The sequence below is a fragment of the Lepidochelys kempii genome, chromosome 16 (genome assembly GCF_965140285.1).
Source record: "Lepidochelys kempii isolate rLepKem1 chromosome 16, rLepKem1.hap1, whole genome shotgun sequence".
NCBI classification, from domain to species: Eukaryota; Metazoa; Chordata; order Testudines; family Cheloniidae; genus Lepidochelys; species Lepidochelys kempii.
Genome location: NC_136395.1, coordinates 11,216,458 through 11,233,520, shown reverse-complemented (window position 1 = coordinate 11,233,520; position 17,063 = coordinate 11,216,458). Strand labels below are relative to the sequence as shown.

General features: G+C 55.7%; 1 protein-coding gene across 3 annotated transcripts in view; it reads left to right on the top strand.

Moving 5' to 3' along the window:
- The window catches only part of AKNA (AT-hook transcription factor), a 72,234-nt gene that overhangs the window by 11,324 nt on the left and 43,847 nt on the right, over positions 1-17,063 (top strand). For 2 of the 3 annotated variants that reach the window (XM_073313988.2, XM_078849042.1), the window contains exon 2: positions 15,061-15,624. In XM_073313988.2, coding sequence (XP_073170089.2) covers positions 15,270-15,624 — 355 coding nt within the window. In that variant the 5' untranslated portion in view covers positions 15,061-15,269. Of the gene's footprint in view, positions 1-5,498; positions 5,748-15,060; positions 15,625-17,063 lie in introns of those variants that run through there. The other variant, XM_078849041.1, reaches the window with a different exon arrangement.

Sequence of the window (17,063 nt, the reverse complement as noted above, 5' to 3'; positions counted from 1 at the left end):
CCTTCCGTTTCTCTATCAAAACATTGCTCCTGTCCAGAACGTTGACGGAATTGTTTCATTGTCCTGCATCCTTCGCCCTTTGTAGCAATAACTCCTAAGAGTTCTGTACTTAACACGCCTGTTTCTTTAAGCTGGTTTGATTTTATTTCAAGTGGGTTTATTTTGGCTTTGGGGTACAGTGGAACTTGATTACGGCGACTCCAAACCTGGGGCAGCTTCACTTCTAGCGGAACGGCATACCCAGAGAGATTCAGGGCCATGCACAGGTTATATTTGTAGGTTGGGGGGGGAAAGTGTGCGTTTAGTTTGGGCTTAGCTAGTACATGTGGGCTATGCCTGACCTAAATGCAGTCACTTTTCCCTGTGGAGACCAGGCATTATAGATTACAAGTTCTTAGAGGCCAGGAGCATCTTTTTTCATAGAATCATAGGACTGGAAGGGACCTCGAGAGGTCTTATAGTCCAGACCCCTGCACTCAAGGCAAAATTAAGTATTATCTAGACCATCCCTAAGTATTATGTAGACCATCGACTGGGGCTCCTTGGTGCTACCGCAGTACAGATCGTTCACAATAATAATTAGAATAAGGGGGAAGTCCAAAATAATGTCACTGTGAACAGAGGATTCCTCTGAACTGGAGTTGCCACATGTGCTGTGTGATGCATGGGGACTGTTTGGGAATTGCATTCTGCTCCAATGAAGGACATGGCACGCTCTTTCTGGGATCACCGTCCCTAGTCACAACTTGCATTGGGTGGCATTTGTATTTGTTGAGAAGATTTTTAAAAAATGAATGGAAAAAACATGAAAACAAAGAGTCATAATGAGTTCCGGTGCCAGACTGAGCCTGAAGCCGCATCGTTAAGTCCCCAAGAGACCTGATCCTGAATTCCTGGCATGCCCAACACTGCTGGGATTTCTGTGTGTGTACAGAATTCAGGGATTAGGCCCAGAACGAGCAACGTCCTGCCCTTTGGCATTCAGCTTGAGCTATCAGACCCCTCGCAGTTCCCTTTGACTTGTTCGCAAGTTCCTCTGTCCACTCCATCCAGCCTAATGGGGCTGATCCAAAGCCCTTTGACTCTTTCCCTTGACATCAGTGGGCTTTGGACCAGGCTCTGTATCCTTTCACTCCAACACAAACACAGTGTGGCTGGGGCTCCATCTCCAAAGCTGGCCCGATCTGGGAGGGTACCAGCACCTTGGCATGTCTTTGGTTGTGAAAGGGAAAAGGTTGAGTAGCTCCCCTATGCAGTGAAGAGCGGAGGCTAGCAGGGTGCCCACTGCCATCATGACTACATCTCTTGGGGCATCTGGCCCACAGTGGATATAAAGGATGATGATGAAGAACAAGGGTGTGTCCCCATTCAAAGATACAGCAGGAGTGATCTCCATCTGTCTTAGGTGTTTGTAGGGTTCCCGTCACTGGAGTATTTGAGCACCTTACACTCCTGAATGTATTTATCCTTACAATACCCCTCTGAGATAAGGTAGTGCTGTTTATCCCCATTTTACAGATAGGAAACTGAGGCACAGAAAGACCAAGTGACTTGCCCAGCTCTGTGGCAGATCAAGGAATCAAACCCAAGTCTCAAGAGCCTCAGGCTAGTGCCTCGAGCACTGGACCAATCTTTCTATAGTCTCATCACAACGTGGCACAGACTTGGGGGATGACCTTGAGCCCACTTTGCCCGGCCCCTGCCTAGGAAGAAGTGGCTGGAAGTATTGGGTCTGTTCCCCTCTGTTCTAGAGCAGCCTCTCTCCTAGTCCTGGCCACAGCAAATCAAAGCACATTCCAGTCCATGCAGAGGTTTCAGTTACTGCAGAGGGTTGGCAAATCTCCTCCTCCTCCTCGCTAATTACACAGTAAGAGCTTAATTACCCTCTCATGAATATGCCAGCACATAACACGCCCCCAGCATGCCAATTACAGCACTGCTGTTCCGGGGAGTGATGATTACCCCTCTCTTCTCTGCTCCCCATTGTGTGTAATTATACAGGGCTCTCAAGTACCGGGGCTGCTCAGGCCACAGGGCTGCGAGACCAGCCCTGCTTCTCTCTGCCCGAGGTGCTGAGCTGCATTTAAATGCAAATATTTGTTCCAGAAATGGGCAAGCCTCAGTGGCTCAGCTTGGATCATCGCCAGAGAGTTTGGCAGCTTCTCGGCACCTCCGAATCTCTGGGGACTGCAGAGCTGGGTGTCTGGGAGCAGGGGGTGGCTCTGAGCGTTTGGATGTTCCTGGCGATCTGAAATACAAAGAAACAGCCTCTCTTGCATCCTGTGGGCTTCGTTTTGGGCTGAAGGTTGGGTTCAGTTTTTATTTTGCCAGTACCACTTTGCCCTTCTCTAATTCATTCCCACATTGCAGCCCCTCCCTTCCCTTCTCTTTCTGAGCCCAGTTGTCGGCACTACGGGTTCTCAAGTTCCTTTTCCTCTTCCGGGGCTCAATCCAGCACCCTTAGATGTCAATCGAAAGACTTGGGTGGGCCCATACTGCAAGATGCTGGTGGTATTGCCATGGACGCTGAATGCTTGTTGTGCAGAAAATAGCATGCATCGTTCCTGTCTTTCCCCTGTGCCCTGGGCAGCCGCTAAATGATGTTGTCACCTTGCATCCTGCTGGGGAGGCGTCGGCACCCCTGGCACTCCTGCCAGATGGTAACGGGTGATGGGGAGACAACTGCAGGAGTCAGCTCATGCCCAGATCCTGAACAATCAGAGACTTGTCTACAATTGTATCCTGTTACCTCTCCATGCCTGTGGCACGTCTCTCTCCTTAGCCTCCAGTCCAGAGCCTGGGGTCTCCTACCTGCCACTGGGGCCTGCTATCACCTTCTCCCCCAGGGAGAAGCTGGCATGCTTTGATGCCAAACTCTAGGGTCGCCTTTGCTTAGAAGCAGCAAGTGTGAAGGAGAAGAACGTCGGTCCTTAGTCATCGCTGTGTGTGATGCTGTCTGGAGGCTGCTTCCAAACCTGGGTCTAGGAGCGTGCTGTTTGAAAGCCAGCCTCTTCTCCCTCTGCGTGACTCTCCTGTTGTTTCAAATACTCTGTGTGCGCATGATGTCACCTGCATGAGTGTATTGCTGGGGAAAGGTGCTGACCCGGCAGTCCTGGATGCTGGAATCCTCTGTCTACAGTTCTTCGAAGGCATCTCCTTGCCTTATCCATGAAGCGTCTGCAGCATTGTCAGCAGCAGGGCAAGGTTTCCCCCACGCACTCTCACCCATGGGCCTTGGTCCTGACGTGATGCCCTTACCTCTTGCGGGTGGGAGAGGCGGTTCAGTCTTCAGTCTAATTCAATCCCCCTCTGCCTCCCTGCTCAGACTTCCCACAGCGGTCATATGGACCGCCATCCACTAGGACACCCATTGAGCTAATCCGATTGATTATGGTAGTGCCTAAAGCCCAACCAAGAATGGGGTCCCGTTGTGCTAGGCGCTGGACAAACACTGAATAGCCAGACAGGCCTCGCCCCGAAGAGCTGCGAATCTAAATAGACAAGACAGTCGCAGCGTGGCGGGAAGGGTTGTAACACACAGGTAGAGTAAACAATGGGACGGCCACAGACTGAGAGCAGCCCCTCTTTTCTCCTCGACCACCAAACAACCAGAGAGTGCCTGTTGCTTTCAGCTGGTGGTGCGGCCGCTCAGCGCCTGGGAGCACTAAAGCCCTTGGCACTAACAGCCTGGATTGTACTTGAACTGGCAACCTAATGGTGAAACACTCTGCATCCTGTTAACGGCCCCTGACCCAGCCACAGTATTACGCTGATGAATTTTTGTGTTGCAGGGGCACCTGGAGGTTCCCCAGCAAGATCAGAACCACATTGTGCTGGGGCTATACAAACAGTGAGAAAGGGAGTCCCTGCCCCCAGGAGTTTACAGTCTAAATAGACAAGACAGACAAAGGGTGAGAGGGGAAACTGAGGCACGGAGTGGAAAAGCGCCTTGCCTAGGGTCACCCAGCAGGTCCGTGTAGAGGTGGAACTGGAACCCAGGTCTCATGAATCCCTGTCCAGTGCTGTATCCACTAGACCATGCAGTCTCCCTAAGTAGGCCTTTTACTGCTAAAAAAAGATAGTCTCGGGTGATGCGCCTCCATGCAACAGTTCTCTGCCTAGATGCCCCTGACAATAGTTTGTGCGGGGGCCAAACCGCTTTATGGAAAGGGTCCTATTGCAGGATCCCAAGGATGTTGCCAATAGACCAAGTTTTATGTTGGCCTTGCATGGGGAATTTGTATTCTATTTTCTTGACTTTTTTTTTTAAACATATGGGTCAGAACACAGAGCTGCTTATTAAGTTTTGCACAGCTCCAACTATCCCTTCATTCTGGTGTGTGTCATATTCCTCCTCCCGTCCCCCGGGGCAGAACGGACTGGCGGAGTGCAGTCCTTGTCAACGCAGATCAGCTGCCTGCACCCCACTGTGGAAGAGGCAGCGCGGAGTAATGTAGGAAGAGGCATGGTCTTGTGGTCAAAACACAAGAACTAGCTGTCAGGAGATCTGGGGCCAAGTCCTCTGCCGCAGGCTTTCTGTGTGACCTTGGGTTCCTCGCTTCCCCATCCACGAAATGGGGTGGAGGATACTTCCCTCCCCGGAGGTATGGTGAGGATACATCTGTGTGCTAGTGAGATGCTGTAGTGTTGGGGGGGCTGTAGAAACGGAGACCCCAACAAGATGCAGCTTCATAGACACGAGGGCAGAAGGAACCCGCAACACCAAAAGAGGAACCTCAGATACTGCAATATGGGAGGAGCGAAATCTTCAAAGCCAGCTCAAGTCAGCACGAGCATTTTATAAAGGAGGGATGTCCCTCTGTGAATATCCCCAAAGGGAGGTCATTAGCGACCAAAGGCTGTTACCGTCCGATTCATTCAATGACACGAGTTGGTAGCTCGCCATTCAGTTCCCAGCAGAGGTGACCACATCACACAAGCTAATCTCATGTCTGCCAAACCCTGGTTAGGAGGGATGGTCCCTGGTTTCTTAGCATCGGTCGCTTTCCCCACTCTACACCTCCGAGACATCTCCCAGCCCTGTCATACTGTAGGTGTGGCCCCAGTTTTCTCACCAGGTGCCCCTCTTTGGAGATATGTAGATAGGCGTCTTTGTGCAGTATCAGCCAAGGACTGAATGCACAGTGGGCACTGAATGCCGCCCTCGCCCCTAGAGGTGGCACATTGGCCGAGCAGCATGGAAGGAGCTTGCCCTACCGCTGCCCCTACTCTGTGGATAGCGGGCTCCAGGGGTTAGAGTCCAGCACTAAATTCACCAGAGATAGTGGATCCATTTTAAAGCTGCAGCTAAGACGGAATCCCTGGAAGGGATTATAGTATGGCTGCAGGAAGAGGTGGGGATGGTGGGATGAACCGTCTGGACACACGGGGCTTGTGCCAGCCTGCAGGGCTCGATGGGGTTAAGAAGTTTTGTCTGTGCACACACACACGTGAAAACTTGTAGGAAATCTGCCTGCACGCTTCCTGCTTCTGCCTTCGAAAGCGAGATTGGGGGCGGGGAGGGAGCGCGTGGGGAGAGGCTCCTCAGTCTGACAGCACAGGCTGGAGAGGAGCCAGGGGCGCCTGAGAGCTGGAGGGAGAGAGACAGAGAGAGACTTTAGGAAAGAGGTGATCTGAGCTCCGCAGGGCTGCACGGCTCTGAGGACCCAAAGCAGGGAGCCAGGCTGCGCTCGGGGGTGTGGAAAGTGGCTCCTATAACGGCTAAGGGAGAAGGCAGAAAGCAGCAGGTGAGTGTATCTAACCTTCCAACCCCACTGCTTCGGCTCCCCCAGGGTTGCCAGCAACTGGGCAGCCCCTGTGCTCTCCTGATGTCGGGCACTTCGCCAGCTGGAGGGTTGGAATATCTGGGGTCTTTGCTCAGAGCCCAGTTTCCGGGCAGCAGAGCGGAGAAGGAAACAGAGGCTGGCGCAGGCTAGAGAGGCCAGAAGGCAGCAGGATGCAGTGTGGGGTGGGCACGCCAGGCCGTGTGGAGGCCGGGCAAAGGGAAGCCCAGGCACCATGGCTCCAGCATTTCAAGTGATGTTGTCACCACGGTATCCAGCTCTGATGCTGCTTCTTCCACTCCCCGTCTGGGCGCTCTGCCTTGCTCCCCGGCCGTCCGGTGTCTCCTGAGCCCGACAGTTAATGTCGTTGCTGCCCCAAAGCAGCGAGACTTTCTGTTGCTCTGTTTTGCCTCGGTGGGGATTTCCTGCAGCGTGCGGGGGGCGCGTGTGAAGCAAGAGGCCGCCCGGTCTGAGTGCTGCGGTGATCACAGCTTTGTTTATAGCTGTTGCCTAGGCTGTGGCTAAGCGAGTCAGACAGGCCTGAACCTCAAAGGGTGGATCCAGGTCCAAACTCGTGCCAGGTTGTTCCCAAGGCTCATGTTTGACCCGAGCTGGAGTCCGCCCGGAAGTGGGGAGAGGGATAGAGTCTTCGTAGGGAGCAGGTTCATCCTGGCAGGTTTTGGGTAACTGGGCTGCTGTGAGGTTTGTCGAACTTGGGTGGGGGGGTTGCTTCTTGGTCTGAGCTTTGCACTGGAGGTTTTGTTCCTCTTCCTGCCTCTGGGCTGCCCTGTCCCAGGCTGGAGCGTCAGTTACTTGTAGATGCTGAGAATCCCTTGCCTGCCCAGGCTCCTGGCTCCAGTTCTGCTGTTTCCAGCAGTAGAGACAAGGGGTCGAATCGCCATGGAACACTGAGCATCTTGGAGCGGATCCAAGTCCAAAAAGACTCAACCAGCTCCTCAGTGGGGGTGTTCGGATGTCCAAGTTGGATGGATTTCCCTCCTCCTCCCCCTCCCATGGTCCACAATGCTTTGGGGCCTGATTCTGTCCCCCTTGCTCACCATGAGTAATACCAGGGTTGGCCGCATTGAAATCGTTGCTTTACTCCTGGAACAAAGCACGACTTGGTGCGAGTGAGGTTGGCAGAACTGGGCTCTCAATGACCACTTGTCTGAATGAAATGCCCTGTGCCTCTTTTCTACCGCTATGATCAATTGCTAGGGTCACATTGATACAGGCACAATGCTCCGGCTGTAGGCAGCCCACTGCATAATTGTCCCCTGTCAGGTTTCTGGCACTTTTCTGACCATCTGCAGCTGGCCACTGTCAGGCAGGACACTGGATGAGATGGACCGTTCATCTGATCTGCTGTGGTCATTTCTGTGCTCCCAGGATCCTTTGCAGCTGACACTCCTTTTAGTAGGATTCGTCTAAGCTTTTCACCACCAGTAGCCCAAGCAACCAGCAGTCATCCAGCAGGGATCCCACCTCCAGTTTACCGATCCGGCTAATACAGTCGCTAATTCCCAGTCCAAAGCTGCAGTATCACAAGGCACTCCCTCTGCCCCTCCGTTGCTACCAATGTGATCTTAGCACCAAAGCTGATTATAGCTAATTGCAAGTAAAATCAGTTAGCCCCTTTGTGCTCACCGACTCATAGCTACATCAGCCATAGCCTAGCGTTCCACCCAGAGTCCTTGAGCAGCCTTGCTGTAACCTACCATGCAGCCCGGGTCAGGGGCCAACCTCTAGGAACAAACGTGTGTGTGTTGTGATTGAGGGGAACGTTTTGATTAAGGAAGCCAATCTGAGTTTTTCCAGAGGCATGGGTGTGCTAATTCTGAGCAACAGTAAGAGAAGAAGCTATTTGGTTGATGAGTAAAACTGAATGAATGAGTCTTGGCAGCGTCATTGCGAAATGAAAATGGCCTGGATTCCCGCTTTCCCAGGGCATAGGGCGTGTGTTTGGGCGTTTCACACCGTTGGTCTGGGTTGTAACGAGTATGTTGGGAGTAGCCACGCTGCCTGTGTGGCTTGTAGGGAGTTTGACACACAGCTCCTGTGGCCTGGAGGGAGTTTGTGTTGATGGCTGTGGTTTGACACCCTGAGAGAAAACAAAACACTAATTTAACACCAGTTATCTCTTGAGAGCTATTTTCTCTTCCATTGGGTCTGACTGTAGCAGGGAGTCCTGTTCGGAAAGTTACACGGGTTGTAATGATGCAGGCGGCTCAGAACCAGCTCCTGCCGCTGCTTTGAAAGGGCTGTGGGTTTCTGGAGTTGCGCCAGGGGAAAAGAGCAGTAAGGGAAGCAAAGCTGGGCAACCTGGATGTGAATCATGCATCTTTCCCGACTCCTGCTTCTGTGCATGCAGGCACACATGCCGCAAGACCCATGTTTTCCAAAGTGACCACTGATTCTGGGTACCCAATTTAAGGCACCTTGGGCTTGATTCTCAGTGGGGCCGAGCACCCACCACTGGCATCAATGGGACCCGCGGGTGCTCAGCACTTCTGAAAATCTGGTGTCTGCCTCAAGTTGGGCACCCAAAATCAGGGACAGCTTTTGAAAATTTGGGTTTAAAACTCCAGGCCAGAAGGAAGCCTCCCAGAAAACCCGGGCACTGTTACCACCTGCTGTGGGTGCTTCCCTCCCATTCATGAATGTACGGGCCACCTCCAGTCCCACTGGAGATCTCAGACCATTTCCATGGCAGCAGCCGGGACTGCTTCGGCGAAAAATGTAGCTGGAAGACAGGTGGGAGAGAGCTGGGGAAGATTCTAGGCAGAAGCCTTATGGTTGGGTAACTCGAGGGATGACACTGTTTGCTTTATCCCAGCAAAGCTCCCTGTTCAGTGTTAGCAGAAATCAGTTTTCCCTGTGGCTCTTTACCACTCTCTCCTGGTGCGCCGCTGAGATCAAGGCAGTGCTGCTGGCTCATTGACCTGCAGAAGACGACGAGTTGGTGAGTTGCTGTCTGGCTCCCAGCAGTGGCCCCGCCCATGAAAACCACCCCCCCTCCCCGACTGACTTTAGCCAGCTTGCTTGTTAGCCATCCCAGCCGAGGACCAGGGCCCTGAACACTACAGGGTTTCTATCACATTCTTTACCAGAGTGTCTGAGTGTCTAGTAGGGGCCCCCTGCAGATTAGGCTCAGGCCTGTTGGCAGGGCAGTGTTGGGAGAAGCTGCCACCACCCTTGCCCATGCTGGGCCTGGCCTGTGGGTGGATAATATCAGCCTCCAGTGCTCCTGGTTTTGTTCTGGCTGGTGATGATGGGAGGGGGCAGGAGATGGGAGGTGACTGTGTGCCCTACTGCCAGGCCTTGGGGGCTCTGAGCCTCCCCACTCAGAGTCAGGTTCCCGTTGGCTCTGAGCTGCAGCTCCGGCTCGGAGCGGCTGCCCGTTCACCTGAGGGAGCTGGGGTCGCAGCCAGCAGCGGGGCCGTGCTGTGGCTGCCGTTCTGCGGCCACCTGCTCACCTGTGATGCAGAGGGGTGCGGGTTTGGAGCAGGCACAGAGTGCCGAAAGCTGTGAGGGGGTTCGGATGGGGCGAGGGGTGGGGCACGAGGTGCCGTGGGCAGGACTGATCTCCTTCCAGGGGAAGGGATCAGAGAGACGTCCGTGTTGCCCTTCGGTGTCTTGAAGTATCAGGCATCTTGGCAGCACAGGAGAATTCCTGCAGTCTGACTTCTTCCCCTTCTTAGAGAGTTCCTCTAGAGCTGTGGCTGGGCCCTTTGGCCAGCTCTGGGGTGCCAGCTGGCAGCCAGGACCCAGGCTAGGGACAGTGAGCCTGTGGCTGTGGTGAGTGGAGGGGTGTGGGTCTTGTGTCAGGCAGAAGAAGCCCGCCAGGGCCTGTGTTTGCGAGGAGAGAGGGCATAATGAGAAAGGTGGGGTGTATTTCACTACATGCTGAATTGTGAGCTGGGGCAGGGGCCGTATCTATCCTGGTTGTACAGGGCCTAGCACAGTGCGGCCCTGATTCCTGACTGGGGCCCAAAGGTGCTACAACCACAGAGAGAGGCCAGGGCTTTCAAAAGCCCAACATGAGCCCCCTTGGGGAGGGGCCTGATTTCCAGAGCATGGGTGTCTAACAGGCCCCTTTAAAGCATCTCTATTTGGGCTCTTGAAATCACTAGTCACTGGGAAACCCCAGGCCACAATAATAAGGCATCAGCTGGAGAGGAAGGGAGTGAAAGTTCTCCAGTCCTGCCCTTAGGTCATCAGTGGAATGAGTCTGCTGGATCTCAGCCACTGTCTCTTTCACACACAGTCTGACTTGCCATACACACCGACACGGTTCCGTGCAGACAGTGAACAGGCTCCAAGCTCAGTCTGGCTGTTCTCTTATTTTGTTGTCCTCTCTCTCGGCTGTCAGCCTCCCCCCTTATTTGGCTCTCTTCCCCCGCTAACTCTGGCTGACCGCTTCTCGCCTGAATCTGCATAGCTAGCAGAGGCTTGGGGAGAAATGGAAGGACCTCAAACAACTCCATGCCCGCCCACGCATCCTGGAGGGCGGGAGAGCCTTGGAGCTCTCCATCCTGAAACAAAGCCCGTCTGCCCCTTTCCATGTTCCACTGCACGGACCCTGTGGTGGGCTCTAGGGACATGTAATGCCCTTGTTTAGGTTCTTCTCTCTGCTTCCAACTGCCCGGTGGCGAGCCCAGCTTGTTCCCCTGCTGAATGACCTGGGGGATTGTGACTGTGGGGGATAAGTCCTCGCTGGCTTTGGCAGGTCGAGCTCCCCCTACCAGCTAGGTGTCTTTGCATTAGCTCCTTCCCCTGCATCATCCTTTTGGGGTGGGCGTTGGTAGGTGGCAGAAGCTACAATGCTCTCTGGGAGTGGCTCATTACTGCCCCCAGCGCTCTGACCTTGTTCGCCCCAGCTAAAGATCCACGTGCTGCTCATTAGTGTCCCGGGATTTAATCCAGGAATGAGCAGGGGTCTGTGTGTGTGTGTACATGCGTGCCCTGTATTGGATGATGTGTGCCCAGTTGTGCAGAACTGTGCAGCTGTGTGTCATTGGCCCTATATTGCTAACAGCTGAGGGTGATTCTCCAGTAGCCCAAATGAAGGGGGCCTGTGTTTTGTTTTGGTTTTTTTTAACGGGGGGATCTCAGTTCTAATCCCAATGGCACTGAAGGTTTGAGTGGCCACGGTGCACAGCAGTGGTGACAGGGAAGTCCCAGGTAGTTGTGGACTTACTATAATACCTTCTTTGGGTGAGGCATCGCGTGTGGGGGGAAGACCGGGGGTTGGGGTCACAGCTGAGAGAACATTCTGCTTCCTTGTTCCACAGCAAGGAAGACAGGAGAGCAGAGCAGTTTCCTGGGGTGCGATTTTGCTCCTGGCTGCCAGAGGGGAGGAAGCGGTTGTGGGGCAGGGTCTGGCAGAGGAACAAGAGCTGAGAGCAGCGGAGTTAATGCTGGGGACTCCAGAGCATTCATGCGGCTGGCAAGCTGGAGCCTGCCGGTACTCTCGGGGTTAGTGATGGGAGGGGAGTTTTAACTGAGACTGCACCGACGAGGGGGATAGTGCTGGGGGTGAGGCTTGTTTTATTCTTTGATTTCATTTTTTTTTTTTTTCCCCTTCCCAATCTTGAGTCTGAATTTGGCTGAGGCCAGGCTGCGGTGAGTTGTGAGCTCTCCGCTCAGGAGCGGCCCGTTGGCTTCGGAGCCTGGCAGGGTGGAGTGGGAGGGGCTGTGTTGGGCGTTGCTCGTTAAAAGTGAAAGTGAATGCGGTGCTGGAGGCCAGTCGTTCGCTGGTGCACAGGACAAGAACAGCTGGGTCTGCAGCCGAGCAAGCCTCCCCACCCACACCAGGAGCCTCGGCCCCCAGAGGCATCGCTGCTGAGGAGACCAGGGCATTTGGGCTTCCAGGGCCTGTTCACGTCCTTGGCTGCTCTTCGTCGTGTGATGATTTGGGTTGGTGGGTTTTGTTCCGTGGACGCCTCCCCAGTGGGCACTAGGCTGAGACCCAACCGCTCATTTCACACAGGCCACCAGTGGTTGGCTGCTTGCTACTCTCCTGGAGCCAGATTCAAACCAGTGATCTAGGCCTTGATGGGCACCATGTCCCCTGAGCAGCTTGGTGTCCACCGCACAGGGGATTGGTGTCCCCAGTACCTCTGCCGGCGTCCCAGGGCCACTGACTCCAGCTGGAGCCGCAGGTGCCTGGCCCCACTGAACATCAGTCGGCTTGTTTGCCAGTACAGCGGCCTGGCTGCTAAGCAGCTTCACTTGGTCCGCGGCAGCCAGGAGCGGGCAAACGGCCTGCACTAGCTTTGTGGCACCTTGCCCTAGAAGGGAAGGTCCCATTGCAAAGGGAAGGACGAAGTGCGAAAAGAGGCAGGTGGGGTGAAACTGGCTAGTGACGTGAAACAAGCGGCTCGAGGCTGAGCGGTTTCAGGGCAAGAAGATGTTTATCGGACAGACAGGGTGGCCGAAGGGCTCACTGCACACGCACTCCGGCTCACATTGGCAGTGTAAACGCATGAGGTGCTGCTCCCTGATGGCACACGGCAGGAGTTTGCACGACAGGGTCATGTCCAGTAACATAGCCGGCACACACCGTGGATGCAGGCGTCACTGGCTGTCAAAGGGTCTGACCGTGCAGATATTGGTGACCAATTCCTGGCTCCGCAGGACCAAGGAGCTGGGCGGATCAGTGCCTGGCATAGCCAGGGGCAGTGCCCAGTGCAGAGAGGGAGAGAACGTCTAGCTTTGATCTGAGCAAGACAGGAGTTTCCTGGGGTCCTCTGCCCGCTCTCTGATCCCTCCATTGCAGCCTGGAGGATACCGGGGGGAGTTTGCCCAATCCTGTCTCAGTGGGAGAGTTGTGGGAGCTGGCGGCAGGCAGCCTGCACAGAGGGGAGCATGCAGATCACCTGCTCCTTAGGGCCCCATGAAAAGGCAGCAGAACAGACGGTCTCATCATGCAAATGTACTGAGGTCCCCCTGCCTGGCTGAGCAATGGCTCTAGGTGCTCCCGGGGATGCCTGCGCGCTCCTGCAGTGGGTTCTTTTCTCGAAGGGGTGTCCTGACGGGGCAGAACTGAGTGCTGAGCAGGGGTGAAGTGGCTGGGGAAAGGCCCTTGCAGCAAAGAGACAGAGGAAGGGAGAGAGTGGGGCTGTTGGTGGATGTGGGGGGAGGATAAACACCAGCTCAGCTGCGTAAGAGCCTCCCCAGGCTGTTGGGAGCTGCTTCCCGGCACACAATGCCCAGGCACGGTGGGAGGCTCCTTGCAGGGCAGCTCCAGGTCCAGCTGCTCCCCTGGTTCTTGCTGCCCTGGGCTCCAAACCCTAATGGCACAGAGCAGCACTGACCTCCCTTCCTTTGGGGTGGTGCGTCGGACTCCTGCGGTCGCTTCCGGCTGAGGCTGAATATATGGGGAGAGACGACTGGAGAGAGGAGGCCAAGGAAGTTCTGCCGCTGAGTGCGGTCTAGGGGACGGGGGCTCTCGGCCCCCCCAGGCGAGGTCTCCGCTCCCCAGGCCCAGCCAGCGTGCACACCGGGCAGCTCTCCCTCAGCGGCTGAGGAAGTGAGAATTTCCTTTTCCTCACCCCAGCCACAGGAGGAGATGGGCTGTAGCACATCACCCCCTCGCAGAGCTACCAGCTGGCTTGTGCTTCCAGCGGGACAGGCAACCTGACTTGTTCGGGGCCGGACTGGCATTTCTCCAATGCGGTGTTGAGACAGGGACCGGCACAGCTGGGAGCTCCCCCACAGCCAGCCCCCCTCACCGTTCCCTGCAGCGCCTCCTGGGCACCCCCTCCACGACCGCTCTGACAGCGTTGCCTGAGGTGCAGCACCCGTCCAGCCATTGATTGCTTTGCTCGCCGTGACGGAGTGGCCTGTAACAGTGGGTCAGTGTCTCTCCAGCTGCACGGAAGAGGGGGTGGGGTGGAGCCGGTCCGTGCCCTGAATAGCCTCCCCTGTAGGAGAATTGCAGCCTCGCCAGCTGCTGCTGCTGGAAAGCCGCCCTGGCGCTCTGAGCAATGCCATGTTTGTGTGTGACCTCCCTGGCAGACCCGAAGCTGCCTCATCTGCTCCAGGATGGAGGAGGACTGGTCCTACTGCCCACTTTGAGTGTGGCTGGCATTGACGCCTGGCCCAGACCGCAGATGGGCCTGCCGGGTTTCATGGCAGGTCTTGTCTGCATGCCCAGGTGAAGGGGCGCGGCGTTCGCTGAAGGGCTGGCAGGACGGTATGGCCAGCCTGCTCACAAGTTAGACTTACGATTGAGGCCCGGCAGCTCTTGAATGCGCTGCCCACGCTGGCCGACATCACGCCGAGCGAGGCTTTGGGAGTGGGGAGGTGCGTGCGCATTACAGCACAGCGCTCCCTTCTGCCCGCTCTTGTGCAGCGGCTGTGATCCTGGGACCGGGCTGGCAAGAGGCAGGGAGGGATTGTGTTTCGGGCTATGTGTCCTGGAAGGAAGGGCAGGGAGACGGCTGTGTGGGAAGGTGAAGGCCACTGTCCCGCCCTGCTGATGTTGAGTTGCTGTGTATGTAACGCCAACAGACCCCGGTTGTCGGTAGGCAGCATCGAACCCAGGACCTCTGGAGCTTAGTGCATGAGGCTCCACTGCACGAGCTAAAAGCCAACTGGTTGTTAGCTAAGGCTGGAGAACAAACTCGTTTAAGGCTCTCTCTCTAAGTGGTTTCGGTGCCACGAGCTGGGAGGTGTGGGGGTTACACGTGCAGGGCCGCGGGACGTGGTGCTGGGTTCAGGCTGTGGCCCAGCACACCGTACCAATAAGCAGTTCTTTGCCGCTCCCCGGGAGCACGTCTGAGTGGGCCGGGGCTCCCAGCAGCATGCCCAGTGTCGAGAGGGGAGCGCCGCGTGGGGCCGGTGGGCTCAGCAGCCCAGGGAGCGGGCAGGGTGCCACCTTTCCAGCTTCCACGTGGGACGTTGCCTTGGACAGAGACCCAGGACGTCGCTGTGTGGAGACGTGACGGCGCCCGTGTCACGAGGCCCCAGTACAGGCAGCACGACGGCATCTATGTGGCGCCTAGCCTGGATGTTGGGCCCCTTTGGGGGGCGGGGGGGGTTCCTGCCCCCTCCCTTATTTGGGGAGGGAAGGGTACAATCCCTGAGGTGACTTGGCTCCCCTTGGAGCTGGGGATGGGGAGAGCTGGTGCGGGAAGCTTCAGGCAGCAGCTGACATCTCTGTGCTGGTGGGGGGGCACACACAGGGAGAGGTACTGTCTGAATAGAGCCCACTGTGTCCCTCCTGGCTGCCATGACGCGTCTCTCCCTCTCTCTGCCTGTCTCCTCTTAGCTGCAGGCAGGATACTGAAGCGCTGAATGGAGTCGCGATGTGACCTACATTTCCCAAGGAAGCAAGGCGCCCCCAGCCCCCGGAGCTTTCTCGGCGCCTGCCCCATGAAATGATGCAAGTGAAGCCTCTTCTGCCCCGGCAGGTGCCTCCTTAGCCAGGCTTCTCGCCCTGCTGCATCACCTCACGCCATTCGCCGGGGACGGCAGGACATGGCCGGCGCGGCACCGTGGGCCCGCTGGGGAGAGGTGGACCTTGGCCATGGCTCTGGGCAGCGGCAGCGCTGGGAGGAGGAGGAGGTGGAGCAGGGGTCTGAGGGATACATGGAGGAGAAGGGAGTTGCTGGACTGGATGAGAACAGACTGGTGGGTGGCACTGGCCGGTGGGGTGAGTCCCCAGCCCAGGAGCCCGCAGAACTGAAGTTCCTGGGAAACGTCAGGCTTCTGAAGGGGCCATCTTCCCCCGAGGGGCTCTTGGCCCAGAGTGACAGGAGCTTCGACCTTCGTGAACTGCAGGAGTTTGAGTGGAGCAGTGTCCAAGGGGACAATGCCAGGAGCCCACCCGCTGGTGAGTCGGTTCTCTCTTCTCTCCTCTTCCTCTGGTAGCCTGCATGTACTACGGAGATAGCCCAGATAGCTGAGAGCAGAGAGTAACTGCCACGGGGGGGATGGGCGATGCCAGGGCATGGGGTGTTTTCTCCAGACCCCAGTAGTCTGCTGGGTCCTGGGAAATGCAGCTCACATGCCTTGAAGAAGACTAATTCCAGTGAGCTTAAGTGTCTAGGTATTGCCAGTAAAATGCAGCTACCTCTGGGGTAGAACACTGAACCCATCGGATGTGCGCCTCACAACAGTTTAGTACAGGAAGGGAGGAGCCATTCTGTATCTGATTGAAACCGCAGTTGGCATGTGGCCAGCACACACCTATTAGCAGCGTCCTTCCACCTGCAGAAAACACTGAGGGTCTTTCAGGATCCCTTTCATGCAGGGATGAGGGCCTGCAGTGAATAATCTCATTCAGCGTCACAGCACTGGGGCAAAGAGAGCGCTACCTGTGGGAATTCCAGTGCCCATCCTTGCAATGCCTTAACATTTTCCTGGAGGTCCCTCACCCGAACACTGACTAGGTCTGATGTCGTTCAGCTTATGAGACCTGGCAGGATCTGGGCTGAAGGTGCTATGGCTGCAGGCTAGAGAAGCCCTCCTGTTGGGAATTGCCAGTTCTCAGGAAATTCACTCAAGCAGATTTTCCCCTGACATGTCTGACACACAGGAGGGGAATGCCAGCTGCATCAGGTGTTGTGCAGGGAATATGGACCTGCGTCTACCTCATCTACCTTTCAGTGTGGCCACAGTTATGGGCTGCAGTCCATATGTGTTGGTAGAAATCTGCTTTCTGTGAGGGAACCTTTCGAACTGTATGGTAAGAGGCAAAGTCCCAGCATGTTGCTAGCTAGGAAGCCCAGAGTTGGAATAAATAAATGATCATTGCGCAGCATGGAAAGATGTTAACAGCTGGCATCTCCGTGGGGAGCAAACACCAGGACTAGTGCTGGTCAGGACACAGCCTAGAAGTATGAAACCCCAGCCAGGAGAATCTTGATTTCTGTTCTCAGCTTTGATACCAGATTGCGGCTGTGTCTTGGGGCAAGTCACCTGCAGTACATTTTCACAAGCGCCTAAGACTAAGTCTACACAGCAACCAGACACCCGCAGCTGGCCTGTGCCAGCCACCTCAGGCTCGTGGGGCTGAGGCTGTGGGGCTGTTTCACTGCCATGTCGATGTCTGGGCTCGGGCTGGTTCGAGGACCCTGAGAGGTGGGAGGGTCCCAGAGCTGGGGCTCCAGCCTGAACTGTGATGTCGACACAGCAACGAAACGGCTCCGCAACCTGCGCCCAAGTTGGCTGGGGTTTTTCTTCGCTGTGTAGACATGGCCCTAATCACAAAGGAGCCCAGATTGCAACATCGGCACCTAAATCATTTGGGCATTTCAGAAAATATTACCC